We start from the raw sequence: 23570 nt of genomic DNA, 5'->3' as shown, positions 1-23570 counted from the left end.
TCACCCTCAATCAGGGCTCAAGACTGTAAAAGTCTGCCCAGCACTGGCTTTCCTACCAAATGCCCTCAAAGCTTCTTTAGATCAATTCCTTCTAAACAGGATTCTTTTATATTTGTCCCATGCATTTTTGAATTCTGTTACTGTTTGCATCTCTACCACCTCCCACGGGAGGGCATTCTAGGTATCTACCACTTTCTTGGTGAAAAAATACTTTGACATAATTCCTGGTGTAAATGTTCGCACCTAAATTGTAGTTGTGCACATAACTGTATTCTGTACCTTGATTGCATAAGTTCTGTGTATGGCCCTGACCTGCCCAAGGGCTTTCTTACGACCACTCTGCCTTGCAGTTCAGTGCTATAATTGTGTGCTACGGTTATAAAATACTAAGTGCTTATGCACTTATACCCGTGGCTCCCCTTTCCAACACCTGTGCTCTAAGTAGTAAGACTAATCCCTTGAATTAAGCCTACAAAGCAAACACTACACTACACAAAAGATAAATAAAATATTTCTAAAGCCTGAAAGGCTAAATCACTGTGTACCCCAATAATAGGCATGGAAATACATCTGAACAGGTTCTCTTATATCTCATATTAAAGTAAATACCTGCTTTTTGCTCTCATTATGGCTTTTACCTCTGTCCAGACTAAATATTTATTTATTTGCTGCATTTGTACCCCACATTTTCCCACCTATTTGCAGGCTCAATGTGGCTTACACGATGTTGCAAAAGGTATAATCATAAACAGAGTAAGAGGTATGGTCTAATGATCCAAGGCAAGGGACTGATTTCTTGTGCTAAATGTATGCACATTGAATTCACTTATGAAACTCACAAGAACTAAGAGGAGGTGGCAAGACTAAGCATCTGTTACAACCAGAAATCCCAAAAATGCATCTTGAGGCATTGGGGATTGCGAGAAAAGTGGAAGGAGATGGTGCAGAAACAGGATGACTGGAAACGGATTGCCAGATCCTGCAAAATCAACCCCCAACCCCATTTTCTGTTGAACTGAAGATCCATTTGCAGCTCTGCAGGTAGAGCTGAAAATCTCAAGCAGGAGTAAAAGTTGAAAAATTACAAACCTGCTGGGTCAGTGAGCAATAAGAAGTGAAAGGTGGTGGTTGGTGGTTTTATAAGGGATACAGAAGTGCCCATTTGCCGACCAGATATGATGTCCAGGGAAGTGTGCTCTGTGCCTGGTGCAAGATCAAGATGTAGCAGAAAGCTTGACCACTATCCTTTCTAGATATCATGTTGGCACAAATGATAAGGGCAGGTATACCACTGAACATATCAAAAATGACTTTATGGCTCTGGGACAGAGAGTGAAGTAGTTAGGTGCACAAGGTGGTGGTCTCATTGATCCTTCCTGTTGAGGGTAGAGGCAAAATGAGGGAAGCTCGCATCCTGGAGCTGCATGTGTGACTGTTGGATGGTGTCAGTGGGAGCACTTCAGTTTCCTAGACCATGGGATGATTTTCCAAGAGCTACTGTGTAGACTGTGTCCGTTTATCAAAGAAGGGACAAAGTGTATTCTGTAACACTGGCTAATGTACTAAAGAGGGCTTTAAACTAACTAAATTTGTTGGGGATGGATAATAGCCCTATAGTCATAACCCTGAGGAATGTAAGACATTAAATATCTTTTATGGAGATTGGGGGGGGGGATATTGGACAGCTTACTATACCAATTATCATAGTATGGGATACCAATTTCTAGATCTAGACTGCCACTAAATCCAAGTTGGTGTCTACCATTACAATCAGAGATGTTATTCATAGAGAACTGTGACTGGGAAGGACAGGGTAGGAAAAAAGGGTGGAGGAGTGGCATATGTTAATCATATTATAGTGACAGAATTGCAGAACAAATGGGGTAAGGAAAGAAACACTGTGGGTTAACCTGGAATGAGGGAATGGAAAATTTATTTACATTGGTTTGACACAGACCTTCACAGTCAGAAGAAATGGACAGCGGAAGTACAACTTAGTGACTTTATTATAACGGACATTGGGGGGGGGGGGGGGCATCCTTGCTGCAGGGTCATCTAAAAGCAAGGGTATCTTGGATCCACAACAGAGATGGGGAGTTTCTGATGTTACAATGGGTGATCATTTGGCATCTAGTGATCACTGAATAGTGTGGTTGAAATTGACAGAGAAAGAGAAGGCCTTTTCAAGATGGAAGGTTCAAGACTTCAAAAGAACTAACTTTGTCAAGATGGGAGAATACCCCAAGGAGGAGTTTGTTGGATGGGAACAGCTAAAGGAAATGAAACAGCAGTGGGCAAAACTGAAAGGAGATATTTTAAAGGCAACAGACCTTTTTGTTAGAATAGTACATAAAAGTAAGAGAAAGTCTGCTTTGGTTCTCAAATATAGTAGCTGAGGTAAGGGAAAAAAGGTTAGCCTTAATCTACAAGAGATCGCAAAAAGAGGAAGACGGCAGAAATATCTGGGAAAGCTAAGAGAAGCTGGAAAACCAGTCAGGAAAGCAGAGATACAACTGAAGAACCATTAGAGTAAAATTGGGGGACAAGACTCTTTTAGACATATAAGTGATAGGAGGAAGGCCCAAAATAGCATTGAAGCTCAAGGGTGAAGGGGAGAAATGTGTAGAAGTTGATAAGGATAAAGCTGAATTGCTTAAAAATGACTTCTGTTGTATTCATGGATGAAAGGCTGGAGTAGGACCACAGAAAACAAATGCCAATGGGAATGGATGTGTGATAGACTAGACTAGGACTGATTCTCAGCTGTTTGTGAAAAGCTAGCTAAAATAAAAATGGGCAATGCGATGGAGCCTGATGGGATACATCCAAGGGTTCTCAAGGAGCTCTGAAGTTCTGGCAACTCTGACCTTTTCAATGCTTCCTTAGACTGGAGTGGTTCCAGAGGACTGGAGAAGGGCAGATGTGGTCCCTATGCCCAAGAGTGGAAGTAACGAGGAGGTTGGGAATTATGACCTCCAGTTGTGATGAAATAAATAGAAACACTTCTAAAGCAGAGGATTGTGAGGGTTCTAGAACTGAATGGACTACAGGACCTGAGCATGGGCATAGTTGGGGGGGGGGGAGGTGAGGGGGGCATTGCCCCCCCCCCAAACGCAGGGCTGGCGCATCACAGGCAGCTCTTTCTCTGTCCCGCCCTCAGCTCGCCGACCGACAGCCCTCCTTTCCGTTCCCCCCCCCCCCCCGGCGCTTTAACCTTTTATTTTCAGTGGCAGTGATGGCAGTGAAGAAAGCACTGCAGGCTTGCCTCCATCTTCTCCCTTCCCTCACAGTGTCCTGCCTTCTGCGATGATGCATTTCCTGTTTCCGTGAGGGCGGGACACTGTGAGGGAAGGGAGAAGCTGGAGGTGAGCCCACAGTGCTTTCTTCACTGCTGTCGCTGCCACTGAAAATAAAAAGGTTAAATGCACCGGGGGGGAAGGAACGGAGAGGAGGGCTGTTGGGGAGCTGAGGGAGTGCAGAGAAAATTGTTGGACATGGATGGGAAGGGAGGGCAGAGGGAGAGAAGAGATCGCTGGACATGGAGAGGAGGGGAGGCAAGGGGGGGAGAAGAGATCGCTGGACATGGAGGAGAGGGCAGGGGGAGAGAAGAGATCGCTGGACATGGAGGGGAGGGCAGGGGAGAGAGGAAAAACACCCCTAGCTGTCTGTTCATCTGCCCAATTTAGATTGTAAGCTCTGTTGAGCAGGGACTGTCTTTTCATGTTAATTTGTACAGTGCTGCGTAAGTCTAGTAGCGCTATAGAAATGTTTAGTAGTAGTAGTAGTAGTAGAAAATTGCTGGACATGGATGGATGAATGGGGGCAGGGGAGAGATATTGTGCTGGATATGGGTGGATGGAGGGGGCAGGGGAGAATGGACAGTTGCTGAACATGGATGGAGGGGAGGGCAGTGGAGAGAGGAGAATTGCTGGACATGGATGGATGAATGGGGGCAGGGGAGAATGTAGAGTTGCTAGATATGGGTGGATGGAGGAGAGGGCAGGGGAGAATGGAGAGTTGCTGGACATGGATGGAGGGAAGAGGAGAATTGCTGGACATGGATGAATGGGGGCAGGGGGGAGAGGAATTTTGCTGGATATGGGTGGATGGAGGAGAGGGCAGGGGAGTGAGGAGAAATGCTGGATATGGATGGAGGGGAAACTGCTGAATTTAAGGGCTGGATCGAAACACTTTGAGGACGCATAAGGACACAGGAGGATGGTGGACATGGTGAGTGGAAAAAATATCAAATGGAAAGAAGACACTGCATAAAACAGAAGACACTGAGACCAAAGCGAATAGAAAAACTAAATGCTCAGACAAAGGTAGAAAAAAGTATTTTATTCAGAATGTATTAATTGGAATATGTCAGCTTTTGGAAATGTGCATCTGTGATATTTTTCTAGTATTGCTGCATGCAGAGTCTAACTTCTTGAGGTAACTTTCCAGTTCAGTATTTTGCCTTCATATATTTTTATTTCTAGTTCCTTTTGTCATATGTTATGTGTTTTTCATGTGTGATTAAGGTGCAGTATTCTGCTAGTGTGTAGTATTTGCAGCCCTTTTTGTCTTTTTTTTCATTAGGTAGTGTACTGGTGTTTTAGAGCCTGGTGTATTTACAGTGCTGCCTTTCCACGCATAAGGTTGTAGCTCGTCCTGTCCTTGGAATTAGTGCTGTTATGGTTTGGTAAGGTTGAGTGGGTTTTTGCACAGGTTTGTGTATAGTGTTTTGCAGTGGAGAGATTGTGTGTTGGCCTTACTGAGGTGGCACCAAAACATCAGGGTGTAGAGCCTAATTCATGACACACTACCTCTTGACGTCCTACATATAGAGCTTATCCATTTCTAAGGTGTACACTGGCATGGTATGGGAAAGGGGTGGGGAAATACTACTGCAGAGGACGAGGGAGTGCTGGGTAAGGAGGAAAGAAGGAAGAAAGGGAGAAAGAGCTGGCTTTTTTGGGAATAACCATAATGTATACGTATGTTTAACTGCATGCCGTACTTCGGTCCTGTTTTTGGTGCTATCAATTTCTGTGGGGACAAACTTCGGTTTAGCGCAACACTGATAAGTGCAAGATTCACTTATATGCATGGTTTAAGACCGCTTCTCTGCAGGAAAGACTCCGCATAAGCACGTGCACGAAATATGGAAGCCGATTGGCGCATGACAAATGGGGCGGTAAATTTGAAATCTCGTTGGTTAACTGCCACAGGCAGAAGCGAAAGAATGTTGTTAGAGTGTACACTGGAGTCATCTTCGCCCAACTGTAAGACTTTAACACTGGCTGAACGAATAGAAATTCTTAAAAAATTAGAAAACAGTCAAGCATCTGTTGCTAAAGAATATGTTGTAAATCCCAGTCAAATTTCACGTATCTTGAAGCAGAAAGACCAGCTTCTGAAAGATTGGGAAAACAATACAAATCCAAGGAGGTAGAAGATGCTCTTCTTCGGTGGTTTTCTCAAGTCAGGAGCAGACAGTTTCCTGTCAGTGGTCCACTGCTTATGGAGAAAGCTAATCAGCTAGCTGAAGTCTTGGACTAACTGAATTCAAAGCCACTGTTGGATGGTTGGAAAGATGGAAGGAGAGGAACAACATAAAATTCAAGAAACAGCATGGTGAAAAACAAGACGCTGATGACTTTGATGCTGAAAATTGGGTTGTTTCAGTTCTTCCTACCATCCTGAACGAGTTAGCACCTCGTGACATTTTCAATGCTGATGAAAATGGACTCTACTGGCGAGCGATTCCTGATGGAACACTTGCATTCAAACAAGCCGAAACTAAAGGAAGTAAAACATTAAAGGAACAACTGACGATCCTCCTTTGCTGCAATATGGGTGGGAGTGAGAAGTTGGAACCACTCGTCATTGGAAAGAGCAAACAGCCCCGTTGCTTCAAGAATGTTAAGTGACTTCCTGTGTCATACAAGGCTAATGCAAATTCATGGATGACTGGGGAAATTTGGAAGCAGTGGCTAAAGAAGTTAGACACTAGAAAGGGCACAAAAGTGTCGGATTTTGCTGCTTTGTGATAACTGTGCTGCACACAGGGATGATGTCAGGCTGGTCTTCCTGCCACCAAACACTACCTCTCTGATCCAACCTATGGATCCAGGGCATAATAGCCAATTTCAAACATTATTGAGCTCTTGTACTATGTCGTCTGAGCGTTATGGATGACCAGACTGGCAAGGATAAACGTGCTGTTAAACTGGCTCATAATCTATCACTGTTGGAGAAAGAAGCCTGGAATCATGTTACACAGGCAACCATTGTGAACTGCTACAAGGGGGCAAGCTTTGTTAGGGATGTAGAGAGGGACGAAACAGATGCAGTTGTTGCAAACGCGTCAGATAAACAGGTTATTGACATTCCAGCCGGTGTTACTGAAGAGGAGTTTCATCGCTATGTAGCTGTTGATTACGATCTACAAACAGCTGACGACAGCACTGTTGTCCAGATATGCGCCTACATGCAGGCAACGGCTGATGATGAAACATGATGATGAAATGAGCAGCGAGGCACATGCTGGCAAAATTCAACAACCTCTTGTCACTTTTGCAAGAGCGCTGGAGAGTCTCAACACCGTGTGGGCTTATTTGGAGGCCACTGGATGTCAGTGCTTTGACAGTTTTTAACCGTCTTGCAGACGTAGTCTATGGAACTCAGACACAAGAGTGTACAGAGGACTGTGACTGATTACTTCAAGTAAGCTTAACGTCAGTTAATAGAGCCTGTATAACGTCAGTTAATGGAGACTGTATAACGTCAGGTGAGTGGTAGAAGGATCTTCCAACATAGGACATTATCGTGCAGGTAATTGCCAATAAAGCCGCTCGAACAATTACCTGTAAAATGACCCCTTAATTATGAAAAGTGCTCAACTGGTATGGCAAATCTCCACCTTTTCCCTATTTAAAAGGGAACCCCCCCCCCCCCAAAAAAAAAAAAAAAACCTACTTAGCTTGACCAATATACATGGTGAATGTGGGGTGAAGGGAAGAATCCTTAAATTTTGTCATTGTACTTTGCTGTTTAGCAGCATAATTTTAACGAAATTTAGATCATTTGTATCAAAACAAGCATCGAGCAACTATTAGGATTTGTTTACTGCTTTTTTTTAAAGTAATTTACCCAAGGCAGTGTACAGCAAGAACAATTTGAACATAGGCAATAGACAACTACAGGATTAAAAACATTCAAATAGTACAAATGCTATTTAAATTGTCAGCTCTATGCAATAAAATATTTGAATAGACAGCTTAGTGTTAGCAAATAGATGAGTAAGAGGAGTTAGAAAATAAAGAAACTTGCATACTGACCAGCAGAACTTTCTGCATGCATACGTTTTCTTCTAAAAGAAAAACAAAAAAGGCAACAGTCTACTTGCTACATAAGTCTATTATAAAAAGTAGACCGATACACATATATAAAAACAAATAATTTATTCAAACCAAGATAAAAGCTGTTGCACTTTGATCCAGAGCAGTGTCTGTTGACAAGCACAGCTTTTTTTGAAGGGGTATGTTGATCACCCCTGATTTTTAGTTTTACCCCTGACGCAGCCTGAGGGCGAAAAGTGGCCACGTCGGGTACTGCTTTTATCTTGGTTTGAATAAATTTCTTTGTTTTTATATATGTGTATCGGTCTACTTTTTCTTCTATGCAGAAGTGACGACAGTGTGATGGCACCATTTTCAGTTAGTATAAAAAAATGAAATCTGTAGATTAGTTGGTTGCTAAAACTTGAACACGTTACTGTGCAAAATGACTTATTGCTGAATTTCTGACAATTGGACATTGTTGAACTGTAAGCTTCTGGAAAAGATTGATGAAAATGGTACAACAATGTCAGAAGGGTGGTGACTGCATGGAAAGGACTTGATAAATGCATAACTGCTGTACTGTCCTCTCTAAAACAAGTGAAGTCCAGTTCAAAGAAGCAGAATCATAAGTTTCCATCCTGTTTCTAGTGTACAGTTTCTGGATAAACTGCACACGTTGTTCAGAGGGGGCAGTTACAGTACAGGTATCAAAATTCTGAACTAGATCACCATTAACAAGTTTTATCCAACCAACTCACACACTCCCTATCTTAATGGGGTATGGGTCCAGTGTGTATTGCGTATTTATAGGATCAGTCTCTGCTAGGTTTCTCGGTCTTTTACAAAACTGGCTGTACACACACAATTCCTATGTACAGTCTTCTTGCAGGAAACCTGTTCATAAGTGTGGTGCCAACTGCTTGGGAGAAACCCTTTTCGATGAGAGCAGATAAGACTTTTATCAACTATTGATCAGTTCCAAAGGATGATTAAGGGAGATGACAAAGGATCATATGGGAATAGATGCATTTATCATCGTGTCAATAGTCAAACAGTACTTTTTTGCTGAGGGTGATGGAACTTGTGTGGTATATGACACAAAAAGCAGTTAGTATTTTTGTGAATCGGGGTGTAATGAATGATATTTTGGAGGTTATTTTAAAAGGTTTTACATATGTAGGTGAGCTACACTTGTAGATGGTAATTTCAGAAAGCTTACAGTTCAATACAAGATGTTTCAGTTATTATAAAGTGGTTGAGAGAAGCATCTATGCCATTAGCCTAAAGCAGGTCACATGTAGGTAAGTTCACACCCTTCTCTACTTTACAAGAATGTTTTGCATCATCTTTCTATGCCTCAGGTACCCACTTGAATTTGAGACTCGTACCTGAATGAAACATCTTTGTGAAGTTAAGTAAATGTGAAAAGCATACTGCTTATTAACACAATTGTAGTTGTACCTTTGAAAATAATAGGTAAGCCACGTAGATTAATGTCAAGATTTGTTTGACATTGTGTATATAATTTAACTCATTAAGTGCAGGAGGAGATCCATAATGATATACTTTACCTAGAATGATTTACATAAGCAGTTTGAAGTAAAACTGAACTACCTAATAAGGAATAAACAGTCACGAAGACTGAACAGTTTTTAAAATTTGGGTTTGGCTCATGCGTTTTTTCAGTTATAGTTCAAGCACTGCTTAAAAATTTTGTGTGTGTAAGGAATTAAGGAATTTTAATGCTAATGCTTGAATTGTACCTTTCTAATTGTAATGCTTGTAGTTAAGAGATATATCATTGGTGCCTAAGATAAGACTTTAATTTGAAACTTTTATTTTTCAGCCATTTTCAGGTAAAATCATTCAGAAAGAAACCACTCTCATCCTCAAAACCAAAACAGCTCTTCAGCCTATTACCAAAGCACAAGCATCAACCTTTGTGCCTCTCGTGAGGAAGGGAAGTAACAAAAATGTTGTGGTCCCCAAAGTTTCAACTCCTCACCCAGGAATACAGCATGAATCTTCTGGTAAGAAATGCATCTTTTAAAGCTTGCTTCATTGTACAGTAAGGAAGTGAGCCTGAAGCTCATACAGCATGAGCTCAATGTATAACTTTCTTTAAAGGTACTAAATATTCTACAGCAGTGGTGCCCAAATCTGTTCATGGAGGCACATCAGCCAGTCAGGTTCTCTGGCAATCCACAATGAATATTCATGAGAGAGATTTGTATGCACTACCTCCTTGGTATGCAAATCTCTCATGAATATTAATTGTGGATATCATGAAAACCTGATTGGCTGAGGTGCCTCCAGGACCAGGTTTGGGTACCACTGTTCTACAGTATTATGAACCAATCTACAGGATGGTTAATGACTTAGAAAGGACAATGCTATAGTTTAGGCATTTGCATTTATACACCACCTGTGCATATAAATAGTGTACTAGCACTTAAGCACATAATTGTTCACTTACCTGCGAAAGTGTCATCAGGATGCTTAAGTGGTATTCTACAATGGCACATGTAACTTAGCACATAAATTAAAGGGGGTGGTGTGTAATTGGACAGGGGTCTGAAATGTGTAACTTGGAGAATACTGTAAGTTACATGTGGCGTTGCCACACATGGCTATATTTATGCCAGGTCTATGGCTGTGTAACTGTGGGCCCTTAATTCACTATCATTGTTTCTTAAATTTATGCTTGTATTTTCCAACTGAGTTTATGCTTTTAGAGTAGACTTCCACTGCATGTCCTTGATGCCTAAATGCAGGTGCCCAGTTGCTTTATTGCCTCTACAGTACGTTGTAGTTCAGACTCTCATTTGCACATTTTATCTTATTTTTAAAATCTATAAAGTACGTTCGTCCACTGATACACACCACATACTTTCTATGCTTTCAGCATGCAAGAACTAGATAAGGTCAGTGTCATCTTTGCCTGGATCTTCCTGGCCTTTGTCACTGCAAATCCAAATTTAGCTCTGGTGGGAAGCAGTGACCATCAAACTGTTTGGTTTGATATGACGGCTGAAGTGGAGGGCGGCCACTCTAAACTCAAAGTCCTGGATTTCAAGAGTGCTGACTTTAGTAAAATGAGGGAATACCTGAGGAAGGAGCTGATGGGCTGGGAGGACGTACGAGAAGTGGAAGGGCAGTGGTCCAGGCTGAAAGAAGTAATAAATAGGGCCACAGACCTTTATGTAAGGAGAGTAAATAAAAGCAAGAGAAAAAGGAAACCGATATGGTTCTCCAAGCAAGTGGCTGATAAAATAAAGGCTAAAGAATTAGCGTTCCAGAAATATAAAAAATCTCAAGAACAGGAACACGGGGAGGAATACCGGATGAAACTGAAAGACGCCAAGAGAGAGGTATGTCTGGCGAAGGCGCAAGTGGAAGAACAAATGGCTAGAAATGTAAGGAGGGGTGACAAAAATTTCTTCAGGTATATTAGTGAAAGGAGAATGACTAAAAAGGGAATTGTGAGACTAAAAGATACTGCGAACCGCTATGTAGATAATGATGATGAAAAAGCCAATTTGCTAAATAGATACTTTTGTTCGGTTTTCACTGAAGAAAATCCTGGGGAAGGACCGCGAGGGACTGGCAAAAGTACACCTGAGAATGGAATGAATATAGCACCGTTCATGGAAGAGAGTGTGTATCAACAACTTGGAAAGCTAAAGGTGGACAAAGCCATGGGACCGGACGGGATCCACCCCAGAATATTGAGGGAACTCAGAGAGGTTCTGGCGGGTCCTCTTAAAGATTTGTTTAATAAATCCTTGGAGGCGGGAGAGGTTCCGAGGGATTGGAAAACGGCGGAGGTGGTCCCTCTTCACAAAAGTGGTGATAGGGAAGAAGCTGGAAACTACAGGCCGGTAAGCCTCACTTCGGTTATTGGAAAAGTAATGGAAGCCATGCTGAAGGAAAGGATAGTGAATTTCCTGGAAGCCAATAAGTTGCAAGATCCGAGACAACATGGTTTTACCAAAGGGAAATCCGTGCCAAACGAATCTCATTGAATTCTTTGATTGCGTAACTGGAGAATTGAATCATCGACATGCTATAGACGTAATCTACTTAGATTTTAGCAAAGCTTTTGACACGGTACCCCACAGGAGGCTCTTAAATAAACTCGATGGGCTGACGATAGGTCCTGAAGTGGTGAACTGGATTAGGAACTGGTTGACGGACAGACGCCAGAGGGTGGTGGTAAATGGAGTTCGCTCGGAGGAAGGAAAGGTGAGTAGTGGAATGCCTCAGGGATCGGTGCTGGGGCCGATTCTGTTCAATATATTTGTGAGTGACATTGCCGAAGGGTTAGAAGGTAAAGTTTGCCTATTTGCGGATGATACTAAGATTTGCAACAGAGTGGACACCCGGGAGGGAGTGGAAAGCATGAAAAAGGATCTGAGGAAGCTAGAAGAATGGTCTAAGGTTTGACAATTAAAATTCAATGTGAAGAAATGCAAAGTGATGCATTTAGGGAGTAGAAACCCACGAGAGACTTATGTGTTAGGCGGTGAGAGTCTGATAGGTACTGAGGGGGAGAGGGATCTTGGGGTGATAGTATCCGAGGATCTGAAGGCGACGAAACAGTGTGACAAGGCGGTGGCCGTAGCGAGAAGGTTGCTAGGCTGTATAGAGAGAGGTGTGATCAGCAGAAGAAAGGAAGTGTTGATGCCCCTGTACAAGTCGTTGGTGAGGCCCCAACTGGAGTATTGTGTTCAGTTTTGGAGGCCGTACCTTGCGAAGGATGTTAAAAAAATGGAAGCGGTGCAAAGAAAAGCTAAGAGAATGGTATGGGATTTGCGTTCCAAGATGTATGAAGAGAGACTTGCTGACCTGATCATGTATACCCTGGAGGAAAGGAGGAATAGGGGTGATATGATACAGACGTTCTTAATCCGCAAACGAATCTTTTCCGGAGATGGGAAGGCGGTAGAACGAGAGGACATGAAATGAGATTGAAGGGGGGCAGACTCAGGAAAGATGTCAGGAAGTATTTTTTCACAGAGAGGGTGGTGGACGCTTGGAATGCCCTCCCGCGGGAGGTGGTGGAGATGAAAACGGTAACGGAATTCAAACATGCGTGGGATATGCATAAAGGAATCCTGTGCAGTAGGATTGGATCCTCAGCAGCTTAGCCAAAATTGGGTGGTGGAGCAGGTGGGGGAAGAGGGGTTGGTGGTTGGGAGGTGAGGATAGTGGAGGGCAGACTTAAACGGTCTGTGCCAGAGCCGGTGATGGGAGGCGGGACTGGTGGTTGGGAGGCAGGAAATACTGCTGGGCAGACTTGTACGGTCTATGCCCTGAAAAAGGCAGGTACAAATCAAAGCAAGGATACACATAAGAGTTTATCTTGTTGGGCAGACTGGATGGACTGTGCAGGTCTTTTTCTGCCGTCATCTACTATGTTACTATGTTTCCAAAATTTTCTTAAGGCCTGTATCAAGTTAAATGGAGAAAAACAGATAATGACAGATACACTACATGGACTCTCTAGTTTGTCCACTCATACCAAACTACTAAGCTGTACTCCCTAGCTCTCCTTTAGAGAGTATCTGCTTTCCCATGCTCTTGAATTTAGATAAGTCATCTTCATCTCTACCAGGGGGCTGTTCCACACATCACACAATTTTCATAATAAAGTATTTCTTTAAATTACTGCTAAGCCTATCCTTTCATCATCACCCTTTGCCCATTGTTTAGATCTTACTTCCAATTGAAAACAGCCAATCTCCTGTGCATTTTTGCCCCAGAGGTATTTAAATGTCTGTCATATCTACCTTTCTTCCAAAGTATACATATTCAGATCTTAGTTCTATATGCTTTTATGATGACCACAGACCATTTTGATAGCTGCTGTCTGGGCATACTCCATCCTGTTTGCCTCCAGCATTGTTTACTTTAATATCTCACTAGAGACTTGTATAGAAGCACTATCACCACCTCCTCTTTCCTATTTTAACTATGGCGTTCTTTTCTTATTTATTTGTAACCCAGGTTTCACCTAGTTCTAGTCCTGGACCTGGGCTACAAAAGAAAATTCAGTCTCACTCACTTCAGATCTCACGTCAGATCTCAGTCTTTGCTTTCATGTGGGCCACTCTTACCCCGCACCTCCTTTTAGTTCACTTAGTCAAGCTGGGATGGGCCAGTGATCCAGGGGTTTGGAATACACTTTACCACTCAGGGTTCCACTCAGCTCTTCAATCAAGGAACCAGACTTTAACAACTCAACTTTTATTGAACTTCTGCAACAAGCAGCTGGTACATTAACATACTGGCAACACAATTTAAGTACTCTTGAATAACTTAGCTTCTGTTGTTCTGTGAGGAACACCTATACTACTTATTTCACAGGTATATTTACAGGGATATGTGAGGACTATTTACACAGAGACAAGTACTCCTGTCCATAGAACAAGTTCTAAATACCAAAAGCTATTTTCTTCTCTCTCGATCAGTTTTATCTCCAGTGGGCTCAGATTCCTCACTGTCTGATTCTTCTCCAGTAGTGATCCTTTTCTTGATCCACCCTGGACCTGAGCTCTCCCTGGCTCCAATTGTGCTGCTTCTGTGCTGGGACCCTTTTTCTGACCACCCATAGCACTTGTAATTCACTAGTTGCCACTTTGTGGCGTAGCCCCCTCCTTGTCAGCCTAAGATTACACTCCTTGCAACAGGACTCCCCTCTCCTCTTGATCTACTGCTTGCATTCCCTGGGTCATGCATTGAAGAAGTTGAGGGTCTATTTCTATAGTTAAGTTGATGATATCACAGTAATTGTCTCTTACCTCTGTGGTGGTATCTTAACTCAGTTTTCCTTAATAATATTATCAACACCTTAGATTCCTAGATGAAAATATATAAGATTTAAGTTGTAGGAAGACAATATATATATATTTTTTTACTGATTAGTCTACAGTTGAAGAGGAAGAAAGTGTTAGGATTAACCAGTTCTTTATCAATTTTCTCCTTCTATAAAAGTATTAGGTATCTTAGATTCTAAACTCCTTTGAATCTCATGTTAATACACTTCGTCAAAGAGCTTTTTATCATCATGTGAAATCTTAGGGGTGTGCGCAAATATTTTGCTCAAAATCATTATGTACAATCACTGATCCTGAGTATGATAGATTACTATATCTACCTGGGGTCCTCCAAACAAATATTAGAGGTTGCAGTCCATTCACAATGCATCACTCCATCTGATTCTCTTTTTGAAAGTTTCATAGTGTATCATCATATTTTAAAAAGTATCACTGACTCCCAGGTTATGCTAGTCTTATTTAAATTCTTTTGCCTTATTTGCAAAGTAGTTCATGGGTCAGCCCCTCTGTATTTTCTGTCTCATTTTGTTTTTCTCAAAAATCGAGGGCCACTAGATCAACAGCTTTATTTTTTTTCCCTCTTTGAAAGCCATGAAAAGATCTAGGTTACTAAGGGTTTCTTTTACAAAGCTGTGCTAGTGATTCCCATGTGGCAAATGAGAGGAAGCCCATAGGAATTGAATGGGCTTCCTCTCATTTGCCACTCCAAGAATCGGTAGTGCGGCTTTGTAAAAGAGGTCCTAAATCTATTTTCATTTCAAGCTGCCCATCTTGATAAAGATGCTTGGACTTTCTTCAAGCTATTTTCAGTTTTGAAAACAAATTAAAATTTATCTATTCAGGAACTTGTGTAATCCAATAATTTGGGTTAGTATGTGTTTTTTTTTTTTTTTTTTTTTTTTTAGCTTATGTAGGCAAATTTGAGTTTAAAAGGCTTAATTTCCTGGAAATGTCCAGCTTCTTTTATAATGTGATCCGCTTTGAACTGCGAGGTATGTGACAGAATAGAAGCTATACTGTTAATGGAGTTGTAAGCTGGTACTGTAGGATTCCTGCGAAGATCTCACCACAATAGTATAAGTGAGACTCGGGCAAGGCAACAAGTGCAGTGTGAGAATCAAAATAACTCAAATGACCACAATTACCCAAGTATAATAAAAAATAAAAATCTGATTGCATAACGGAAGAAATATGAGAAGTGGATATGTTCATATGTAAACATGAGAATTTAATAAAGTGTAAGGAAAAAAATTTGTTTTGGGGATAAACAATTGATAGTTGGACCGATGATGAATTTGGTAAGTCATGAGGCAGTATACTTTCACTACCGAAGTCCATGTAAATGTGTGAGAATGAAATAAATGGTGCTTATATTATGAAATCTTGACGCATTGGGTTTAAGATCTTAAATCTTCATAAGTGGGCACTGATCCTACATTCCTGAATTGATTGCCGAGGGACTCGTATAAAATGGGTAGATACAGGTGACAAAATAGACTCTTGGGAAACCTTTCAAGAAACTGTATTTCTTTGTCATCAAGCAGATGAATCCATTACGAGTGGGTTGTGTCTATCAACCAGCAGGGGGAGATAGAGAGCACTGAAAAACCATAGTGCCTCATGGCCAGCTAGCTCCATCTGCCTCTTCGGTATTCTCTCCTCAGCAGGGTGGTTGCAGCTTGTTCAAGCTCCTTCAGAAAATCTGCCTGGGGTGGCTCCTGTGCTTTTGCCAGTTGTAGCAGGGGTGTTGTGGCTGATGGTGCCCACTTTAAAGGCAAATAGGTTAGCCCTGTCTCTGTCTTTGCCCACGCTGTGGATGCAGGCACATAGATTTGCCCTTTCCCTGCCTTTCCCACGCTACTGGTCCTCTGGAGTTGGAAATTTGCCTCTTTCGCTGTTGCCTCAAACTTTCCTCACAGCGTTAAAAAAAAAAGAGGTTTTCTTCTGATTGTGCAGCGTGACCGGAGCTTGGAGACTCGGTCTGGTGAGGTAAGAGCATTTTGTAGCTCCTCCGGGGAGAGCCCACGTTTGGGACGATTTTGGCGCGAAGCCACCATTTTGAATTCCGCCGCTTTCGGCAGTGGCTGCTGAGAAAGTTAAGCACTGTTCCGTTTGTGGCAAGCGCAAATCTGCAGCTGGGCTCTGTAAGGCGTGCTTTTCAGACGGTAGAGCCAGCCTGAGCATGGCGAGCGATGTTCCTTCCCGCTCTGTGGAGCTGGCAGTGGGCACCATTTTAGAGCAGCATGGCGCGACCCCCGCTGAGGCAGAGGGGTTTGAGCCTGGAGGGGTGCCTCGTGTAGAGGCTAATAAAAGAGCTGTTTCCCCCGAACTGGAACCAGGAGGCCAGGGTGAGCCATTTTCCCCTGAATTTGTTTTATTGCTGCATAATGCATACCAGGGGCGTATCTGGACTCCGGCGGTAGGGGGGGCCAGAGCCAGAGGGAGGGGGCACATTTTAGCGCCCCCCCCCCCCGCCGAGCCCCCACCGCCGCCGAGCCCCCCACCGCCACCAATGACTTAGTCTCTCCACCCCCCTCCCGCCGCCAACCCTCCCCCGCTGCCGTTCTTACTTTTGCTGGCGGGGGACCCCAACCCCCGCCAGCCGAGGTCTGCTTCCACCTGCCGCTGCCTTCAAACCTTCTTCTTCAGCCGGCGGGGGACCCCAAACCCCCGCCAGCCGCCCCGCGCTGTTTAAAATTCATCTTCGGCCTCCGTGGCCGTGCTGCTGGGATAGGCGGCGCTGTTGAAATCCACTTCGGAGTCTGACGTCGCAGCACGTACAACGTACAACGACGTCAGACTCCGAAGTGGATTTCAACAGCGCCGCCTATCCCAGCAGCACGGCCACGGAGGCCGAAGATGAATTTTAAACAGCGCGGGGCGGCTGGCGGGGGTTTGGGGTCCCCCGCCGGCTGAAGAAGAAGTTTTGAAGGCAGCGGCAGGTGGAAGCAGACCTCGGCTGGCGGGGGTTGGGGTCCCCCGCCAGCAAAAGTAAGAACGGGCACGGGGGAGGGTTGATGGCGGTAGGGGGGGCCAGGGCAAAATCTGCGGGGGCCCAGGCCCCTGAGGCCCCACGCAGATACGCCCCTGATGCATACATGTTAAAAAGAGCTCTTCCGCAGGGGTCCCCTGCAGCCCTGCTTTCTGTATCCCCTCCAGTGGAGTCTGGCCTTGGATTACCGTCAGGCACGTTTTCCCCTGACAGATGGCCGCAAGACAAGCGCAGAAGGGTGGATTCCCCTCCAGAGAGTGGCGCACCCCCTCCCCCCCCCCCCCGTGGTCGGGATGTGAGGACTCTGAGGGGTCTGGCAGGCCTTCGTGGTCTGGAGAGCCAGAAGAAGGTGCAGGATTGCCACCGGATCCAGATGATCCTTCTGCGGTGAGGATTTTCCACCGCAATGAGCTGCCAGCGCTTCTTACTGATGCCTTGCAGGTCCTCTCTATAGAAGACCCTGGGAGTACTGAGACCTCCTCCGGTAATCCGAGGATGGCAAGTACTAAGAAGCCTGCTCGAGCCTTTCCTTTGCATGACTCCATCCAAGAGCTTATCTCGGCTCAATGGGCTGACCCCGAGGGGCCTTTGAAAGTCGCCAGGGCTATGGGGTAATTAAGTGAGGAGCATTTGGCGCGCCTAGCAGTGCCTAAAGTGGATGCCCTAGTAACGGTTGTGACAAAATTACCCTCCCAGTGGAAGGAGGAGTTGCCCTGAAGGACATGCAGGTCCGTCGCCTTGAGGCAGCTATGAAACGGTCCTTTGAAATATCAGGCCTATCCTTATGGGCATCTGCATGCAGCTGCTACGCTGCCCGAGCCTGCCTCGCTTGGTTATAACAGGCAATGGAACAGCCCGGAGATGGAGCGGAGCCCCTTACGGAGGTGGCACCGTGGATGGAGTTGGCCTTGTCAGTTTTGGCTGACGCCCTTTATGATCTGGTCAGAGCTTCGGCTAAACAGATGGCTGTAGCGGTGGCGGCTCGCCTCTTCTGTGGCTACTTCATTGGGCAGCTGACATGGCCTCTAAGCAAAGGTTGGTGAAATTGCCCTTCTGCTGGTGAGGAGTTGGAGAAAATTGTGAAAGGCCTGGGGGATGCCAAACCCCAGCGCTTACTCGAGGATAGGCCGCAGCCTTCTTCCAAGGGTCAGGCGGTTCCTTCCTCTTACAGACCTCACTTCCATGAAGCTAGAAGGTACCGCCCGGGGGTTCTGCTGGGTTCACTTCGCGTGGCTGTTTTCAGCAGAGGAACTCCTTTCGCTCGGACAAACGTTCCGCAGCAGCAGGCTCAAGACCTGGAGTTCAAGGGTGACCCTCTCAATGATGGTGCGCCGGCCCCCTCCTCGATTCCTGTAATAGGAGGACGACTTTCCCTCTTTCTCGAGGAGTGGGCCAAGATTACCTCAGATCAGTGGCTCTTGGGACCTGATCAGAGAAGGCTACAGAATAGAATTAAATGCCCCGATAAGAGACGTGTGTTTGGAGTCTCGATGCGGTTCTGCCGCCAAACGGGCAGCGGTAGAGGAGACCTTGCAAGGCTTGATTCACATAGGGGCGGTTTCCCCCGTGCCTCCCGCCGAATGCAGCTCTGGCCGTTACTCCATTTACTTCGTGGTGCCGCGAAAAGGAGGGTCTTTTCGGCCTATCCTAGACTTAAAAGAAGTCAACAAGTCTCTGAGCGTGCGGCATTTTCACATGGAATCCCTGCGCTCAGTCATAACGGCGGTACAGCCAGGAGAGTTTCTCACGTCTCTGGACCTGAAAGAAGCTTGCTTGCACATATCAATTTGGCCCCCGCACCAGAGGTTTCTGCGTTTTGCGGTGATGGGAAAACATTTCCAGTTTCGGGCCTTGCCTTTTGGCCTCGCCACAGCTCCTCGAACCTTTTCCAAGGTAATGGTGGTAGTAGCTGCTTTTCTCAGGTGAGAGGGTATCCGGGTTCACCCGTACCTAGACGACTGGCTCATCAGAGCAGACTCTGCAGAAGAGAGTCATCAGGTTACAGCCAGAGTGGTCTCAGTATTGTAATCTCTGGGCTGGGTCGTCAATATAGCCAAAAGTCACCTGACCCCCTCTCAATCTCTAGAATATTTGGGGGTCCGGTTCAACACAGCCTCGGGGATGGTCTTCCTACCCGAGCAAAGGCGGTGCAAGCTTCAGAACCAGGTCCGTCTGCTCCTGAGGATGCCTCGCCCGCGAGCTTGGGACATAGTCCAGCTGTTGGGGGTTGATGACGGCCACTTGGGAAGTTGTGCTTTGGGCGAGAGCACACCTGAGACCTCTGCAGTGTTCCCTGCTTCAACGGTGGTCTCCTATATCTCAGGGTTATCAACGCAGACTCACGTGGCTCCCTGCGGCCTGGCTCAGTATGGAGTGGTGGCTCTCAGCATGCTGCAGCGAGGAATGCTGCTAGCGCTCCACAATTGGTGCCTGGTGGTAACAGATGCCAGCCTGAAAGGCTGGGGTGCACATTGCTGGGGAAGGCATGCCCAGGGTCTTTGGACACCCGAGGAGTTGGAGTGGTCAATCAATCGCTTGGAGTTGAAAGCGATTTTCCAGGCGCTTCAGGCCTTTCAATTGACCCTGGAAGGATTGGCTGTCAGAGTTCTGTCAGACAACACGACAGCAGTGGCCTACATAAATCGCCAAGGAGGCACTGCATAGCACTAGCAGCACAGGCTGCACAGATTTGCCACTGGACCGAGCTTCATCTGCAGTTTCTGTCAGCAGCTCATATTGCAGGTCAGAGCAAACGTGCAAGCCGATTATCTGAGCAGGAATCAAATCGACCCAGCGGAGTGGGTACTTGCAGACGAACTATTCCTGCAGATATGTGCCAAATGGGGACAGCCCGTAATGGATCTTATGGCTTCAAGCACAAATGCCAAAGTCCCGTGCTTCTACAGCAGATGGAGAGATTGTTGCTCAGCAGGGTTGGATGCCTTGTCTCAACCCTGGCCTCAGGGCCTCCTGTATGTGTTCCCTCCATGGCCCTTGATAGGGCGAGTACTCCTGCAGATTCGGCTCCACCAAGGAGAGGTGGTTCTCATTGGCCCAGGAGGCCGTGGTATGCGACCTACTACTACTACTATTTAGCATTTCTATAGCGCTACAAGGTGTACGCAGCGCTGCACAAACATAGAAGAAAGTCCCTGCTCAAAGAGCTTACAATCTAATAGACAAAAAAAAAAAAATAAAGTAATCAAATCAATTAATGTGAACGGGAAGGAAGAGAGGAGGGTAGGTGGAGGCGAGTGGTTACAAGTGGTTACGAGTCAAAAGCAATGTTAGAGGTGGGCTTTCAGTCTAGATTTAAAGGTGGCCAAGGATGGGGCAAGACGTAGGGGCTCAGGAAGTTTATTCCAGGCGTAGGGTGCAGCGAGACAGAAGGCACGAAGTCTGGAGTTGGCAGTAGTGGAGAAGGGAACAGATAAGAAGGATTTATCCATGGAGCGGATGCTGGTAGAGGATCCCCTGCCGTTACCTCTGGTACCGCACCTGTTGTCACAGGGCCTGGTGACCATGGAGGCCTGCCACTTTGGTCCTACGGCATGGCTATTGAGAGGGCGCAATTGAGAGATAAGGGATATTCCAGTAAAGTCATTTCCACTCACCTACAGACCCGCAAGCGTTCCACTTCCGTGGCTTATGCCAGGATTTGGCACCAATTTGATGCTTGGTGTGCTTCTAAAGCGATCGCACCCATGCGGGCTTCTGTCTCACCGATACTTGACTTCTTGCAGGATGGTTTACAAAAAGGCTTGGCCTATAATTCCCTGCGTGTTCAAGTAGCAGCCTTAGCATGTTTTCGAGGGAAGGTCGCTGGCCTCTCTCTGGCTGCTTGCCCAGGTGTGACATGGTTTCTTAGAGGGGTGCTTTGACTCCATCCTCCCGTGCGGGCTCCATGTCCGGCCTGGAACCTGGGGTTAGTTTTAAAGGCCCTTCAGTGTTTGCCCTTCGAGCCGCTTAGGCGAGCTTCGGAGAAGGATGTGACCTTTAAAGACAGTCTTTTTGGTGGCCGTGACATCGGCGAGACGGGTATCTGAGCTCCAAGCGCTGTCCTGTTGAGACCCATTTCTGCAATTCTCAGTCCGGAGTAATGGTACGTATGGTGCCTTCCTTCATGCCTAAGGTGGTTTCAGCGTTTCACTTAAACCAGCCTATTTTCCTGCCCTCCTTTTCTAAAGAGGAGTTTCCAGAAGCCTATGGGCAGTTGCACCTTCTGGATGTGCGAAGGGCTCTGTTGCAATATCTGCGCATGTCAGATACCTTCAGGACCTCTAACCATCTTTGTTATTTTGTCAGGTCCGCGCAGAGGGTCTCCAGCGTCTAAGGCCACTATAGCCCGTTGGCTCAAAGAAGCTATCTTTTCAGCATATCTGCCGTCTGGCCGGCCTCCGCCTGAAGCCTTTAAGGCACATTCCACAAGAGCGATTTCCTCTTCTTGGGCTGAAACTGGAGCACTCTCTCTCCAAGAGATATGTAGTGCAGCTTCTTGGGCTTCTAAGCTCTCTTTTGCCTGACATTACAGGCTGGATGTGGCTGCCAGGAGAGACGCGCATTTTGGAGCACAAGTGCTGGCGCGTGGTGTGGCTTGTTCCCACCATATCTAGGGATTACTTTGATACATCCCACTCGTAATGGATTCATCTGCTTGATGACAAGGAAGGGAAAATTAGGTTCTTACCTTGGTAATTTTCTTTCCTTTAGTCATAGCAGATGAATCCATGAGCCCTCCCTCAGTGGTTCATTGTGTGATTGATATTACTTTTATGTTCAGTTTTTCCTGTAGATATGTTTCCTCATTGGGAGAAGTTGGAAAACAGTCTTCAGGATTTCTGTTCAGTTACAGGAGGATTAGTTCATTCCCTCCTTTGAATTATAGCTCCAGCTTTGGGGCGTTCATTTGCTATGAAGAAAGTTCATGTTATGCTTTGCGGTGTTACACTGCTTTGGAAGCTTCAAATACTGAAGAGGCAGATGGAGCTAGCTGGCCATGAAGCACTATGGTTTTTCAGTGCTCTCTATCTACCCCTGCTGGTTGATGGACACAACCCACTCGTAATGGATTCCTCTGCTATGACTAAAGGAAAGAAAATTACCAAGGTAAGAACCTAATTTTCCCATATAGAGGACTGACTGTACCAGATCTATCAATTCCCAAGCTTGAATTCTAATGTCCACTGAGCATTGTAAGTATAAGGAATGATCTATCAGATTAAAAGCTGCACTCAGGTCCAAAGAAACTCTTAAAGCCACCAGTCTGTGTTCTAAATGTGTGTAAATTTCACTATGCAAAGCTGTAATAGTGTTTAGGTTTTTGAAAAAGTTTCATTAAATCACTCATTGTAATACATTGTGATAATAGAAATAAGAAAAGAAATACCATTATAACATTCAAGAAATAAACTGAACCTGTATTCTGTGGTAGTGATTTTGGTGCTGAAACCCCTCCTAGAACCAGAATGTCTAGGACTCAGAGCATAAAACTGTTCAAGGAAGGCACTAAGTTGTTTGGAACTACTTTCTCAGCAAGTTTTCATAGGAAGCTTAGCTGAGAGACTGGGCACGGAAGTATTCAGTTTCTTCAAAATGGGTCTCGCCATAGATACTTTCTAAATTGAAGGAACATAGTCTGAGGAAAGACTTACTGATATTAAGAGCTAGAGAAAAGATCATAAGAAGGAGATTTCTGCCGAGGTGAAGGAACCAGGATCCAGCACACAAATTGTCATTTTATAAAGAACAAAATTAGAGCATATATATAAGCATGGATTAATGAGACAGCCAACATGGATTTAGTCAAGAGAAATCTTGCCTCACTAATCTACTACATTTCTTGGAAGGGGTGAGTAAATGTGGAGAAAGGTGAGCTGGTTGATATTGTGTATCTGGATTTTGAAAAGGCATTTGAAAAAATACCTCATGAAACTCCTGAGGCAATCAGGAAGTCATGGGATAGGGGGTAATGTCCTATTGTGGATTAAAAACTTTTTAAAAAATAGAAAACAGAGAGTAGGGTTAAATGGTCAGTATTCGCAATGGAGAAGGGTAAATAGTGGGGGTTCCCCAGGGGTCTGTGCTGGGACTGCTGCTTTTTAACATCTATAAATGATAGGAATAAATAGTGAGGCAATTAAATGTGTTGACGAGTTATTCAAAGTTGTTAAATTGCAAGAGGACCTTACAAGTCTGGGAGACGAGGCATCCAAATGCCGTAGATGACATTTAATGTGAGCAAGTGCAAAGTGATGCATGTGGGCAAGAGGAACCCAAGCTATAGCTATATGATGCAAGGTTCCACATTAGGAGTCACTGCCCAGTTAAAGGATCTAGGTGTCACACTGATACTTCGAAACCCTCTGCTCAGTGTGCAGCGGTGGCTAAGAAAGCAAATAGTGTTAGGCG

General features: G+C 45.0%; 1 protein-coding gene across 6 annotated transcripts in view; it reads left to right on the top strand.

Annotated features, from left to right (window-relative positions):
* Nucleotides 1–23570, top strand: part of MTUS1 (microtubule associated scaffold protein 1) — a 361304-nt gene that overhangs the window by 121410 nt on the left and 216324 nt on the right. For all 6 annotated transcript variants that reach the window (XM_030191459.1, XM_030191460.1, XM_030191456.1 and 3 more), the window contains exon 3: nt 9178–9361. In XM_030191459.1, coding sequence (XP_030047319.1) covers nt 9178–9361 — 184 coding nt within the window. The remainder of the gene's footprint in view (nt 1–9177; nt 9362–23570) is intronic.

Source organism: Microcaecilia unicolor, chromosome 2 (genome assembly GCF_901765095.1).
Source record: "Microcaecilia unicolor chromosome 2, aMicUni1.1, whole genome shotgun sequence".
In the NCBI taxonomy this organism is placed as follows: Eukaryota; Metazoa; Chordata; class Amphibia; order Gymnophiona; family Siphonopidae; genus Microcaecilia; species Microcaecilia unicolor.
The sequence above is the reverse complement of the archived record's forward strand: the minus strand, read 5'-3'. Positions and strand labels throughout refer to the sequence as shown.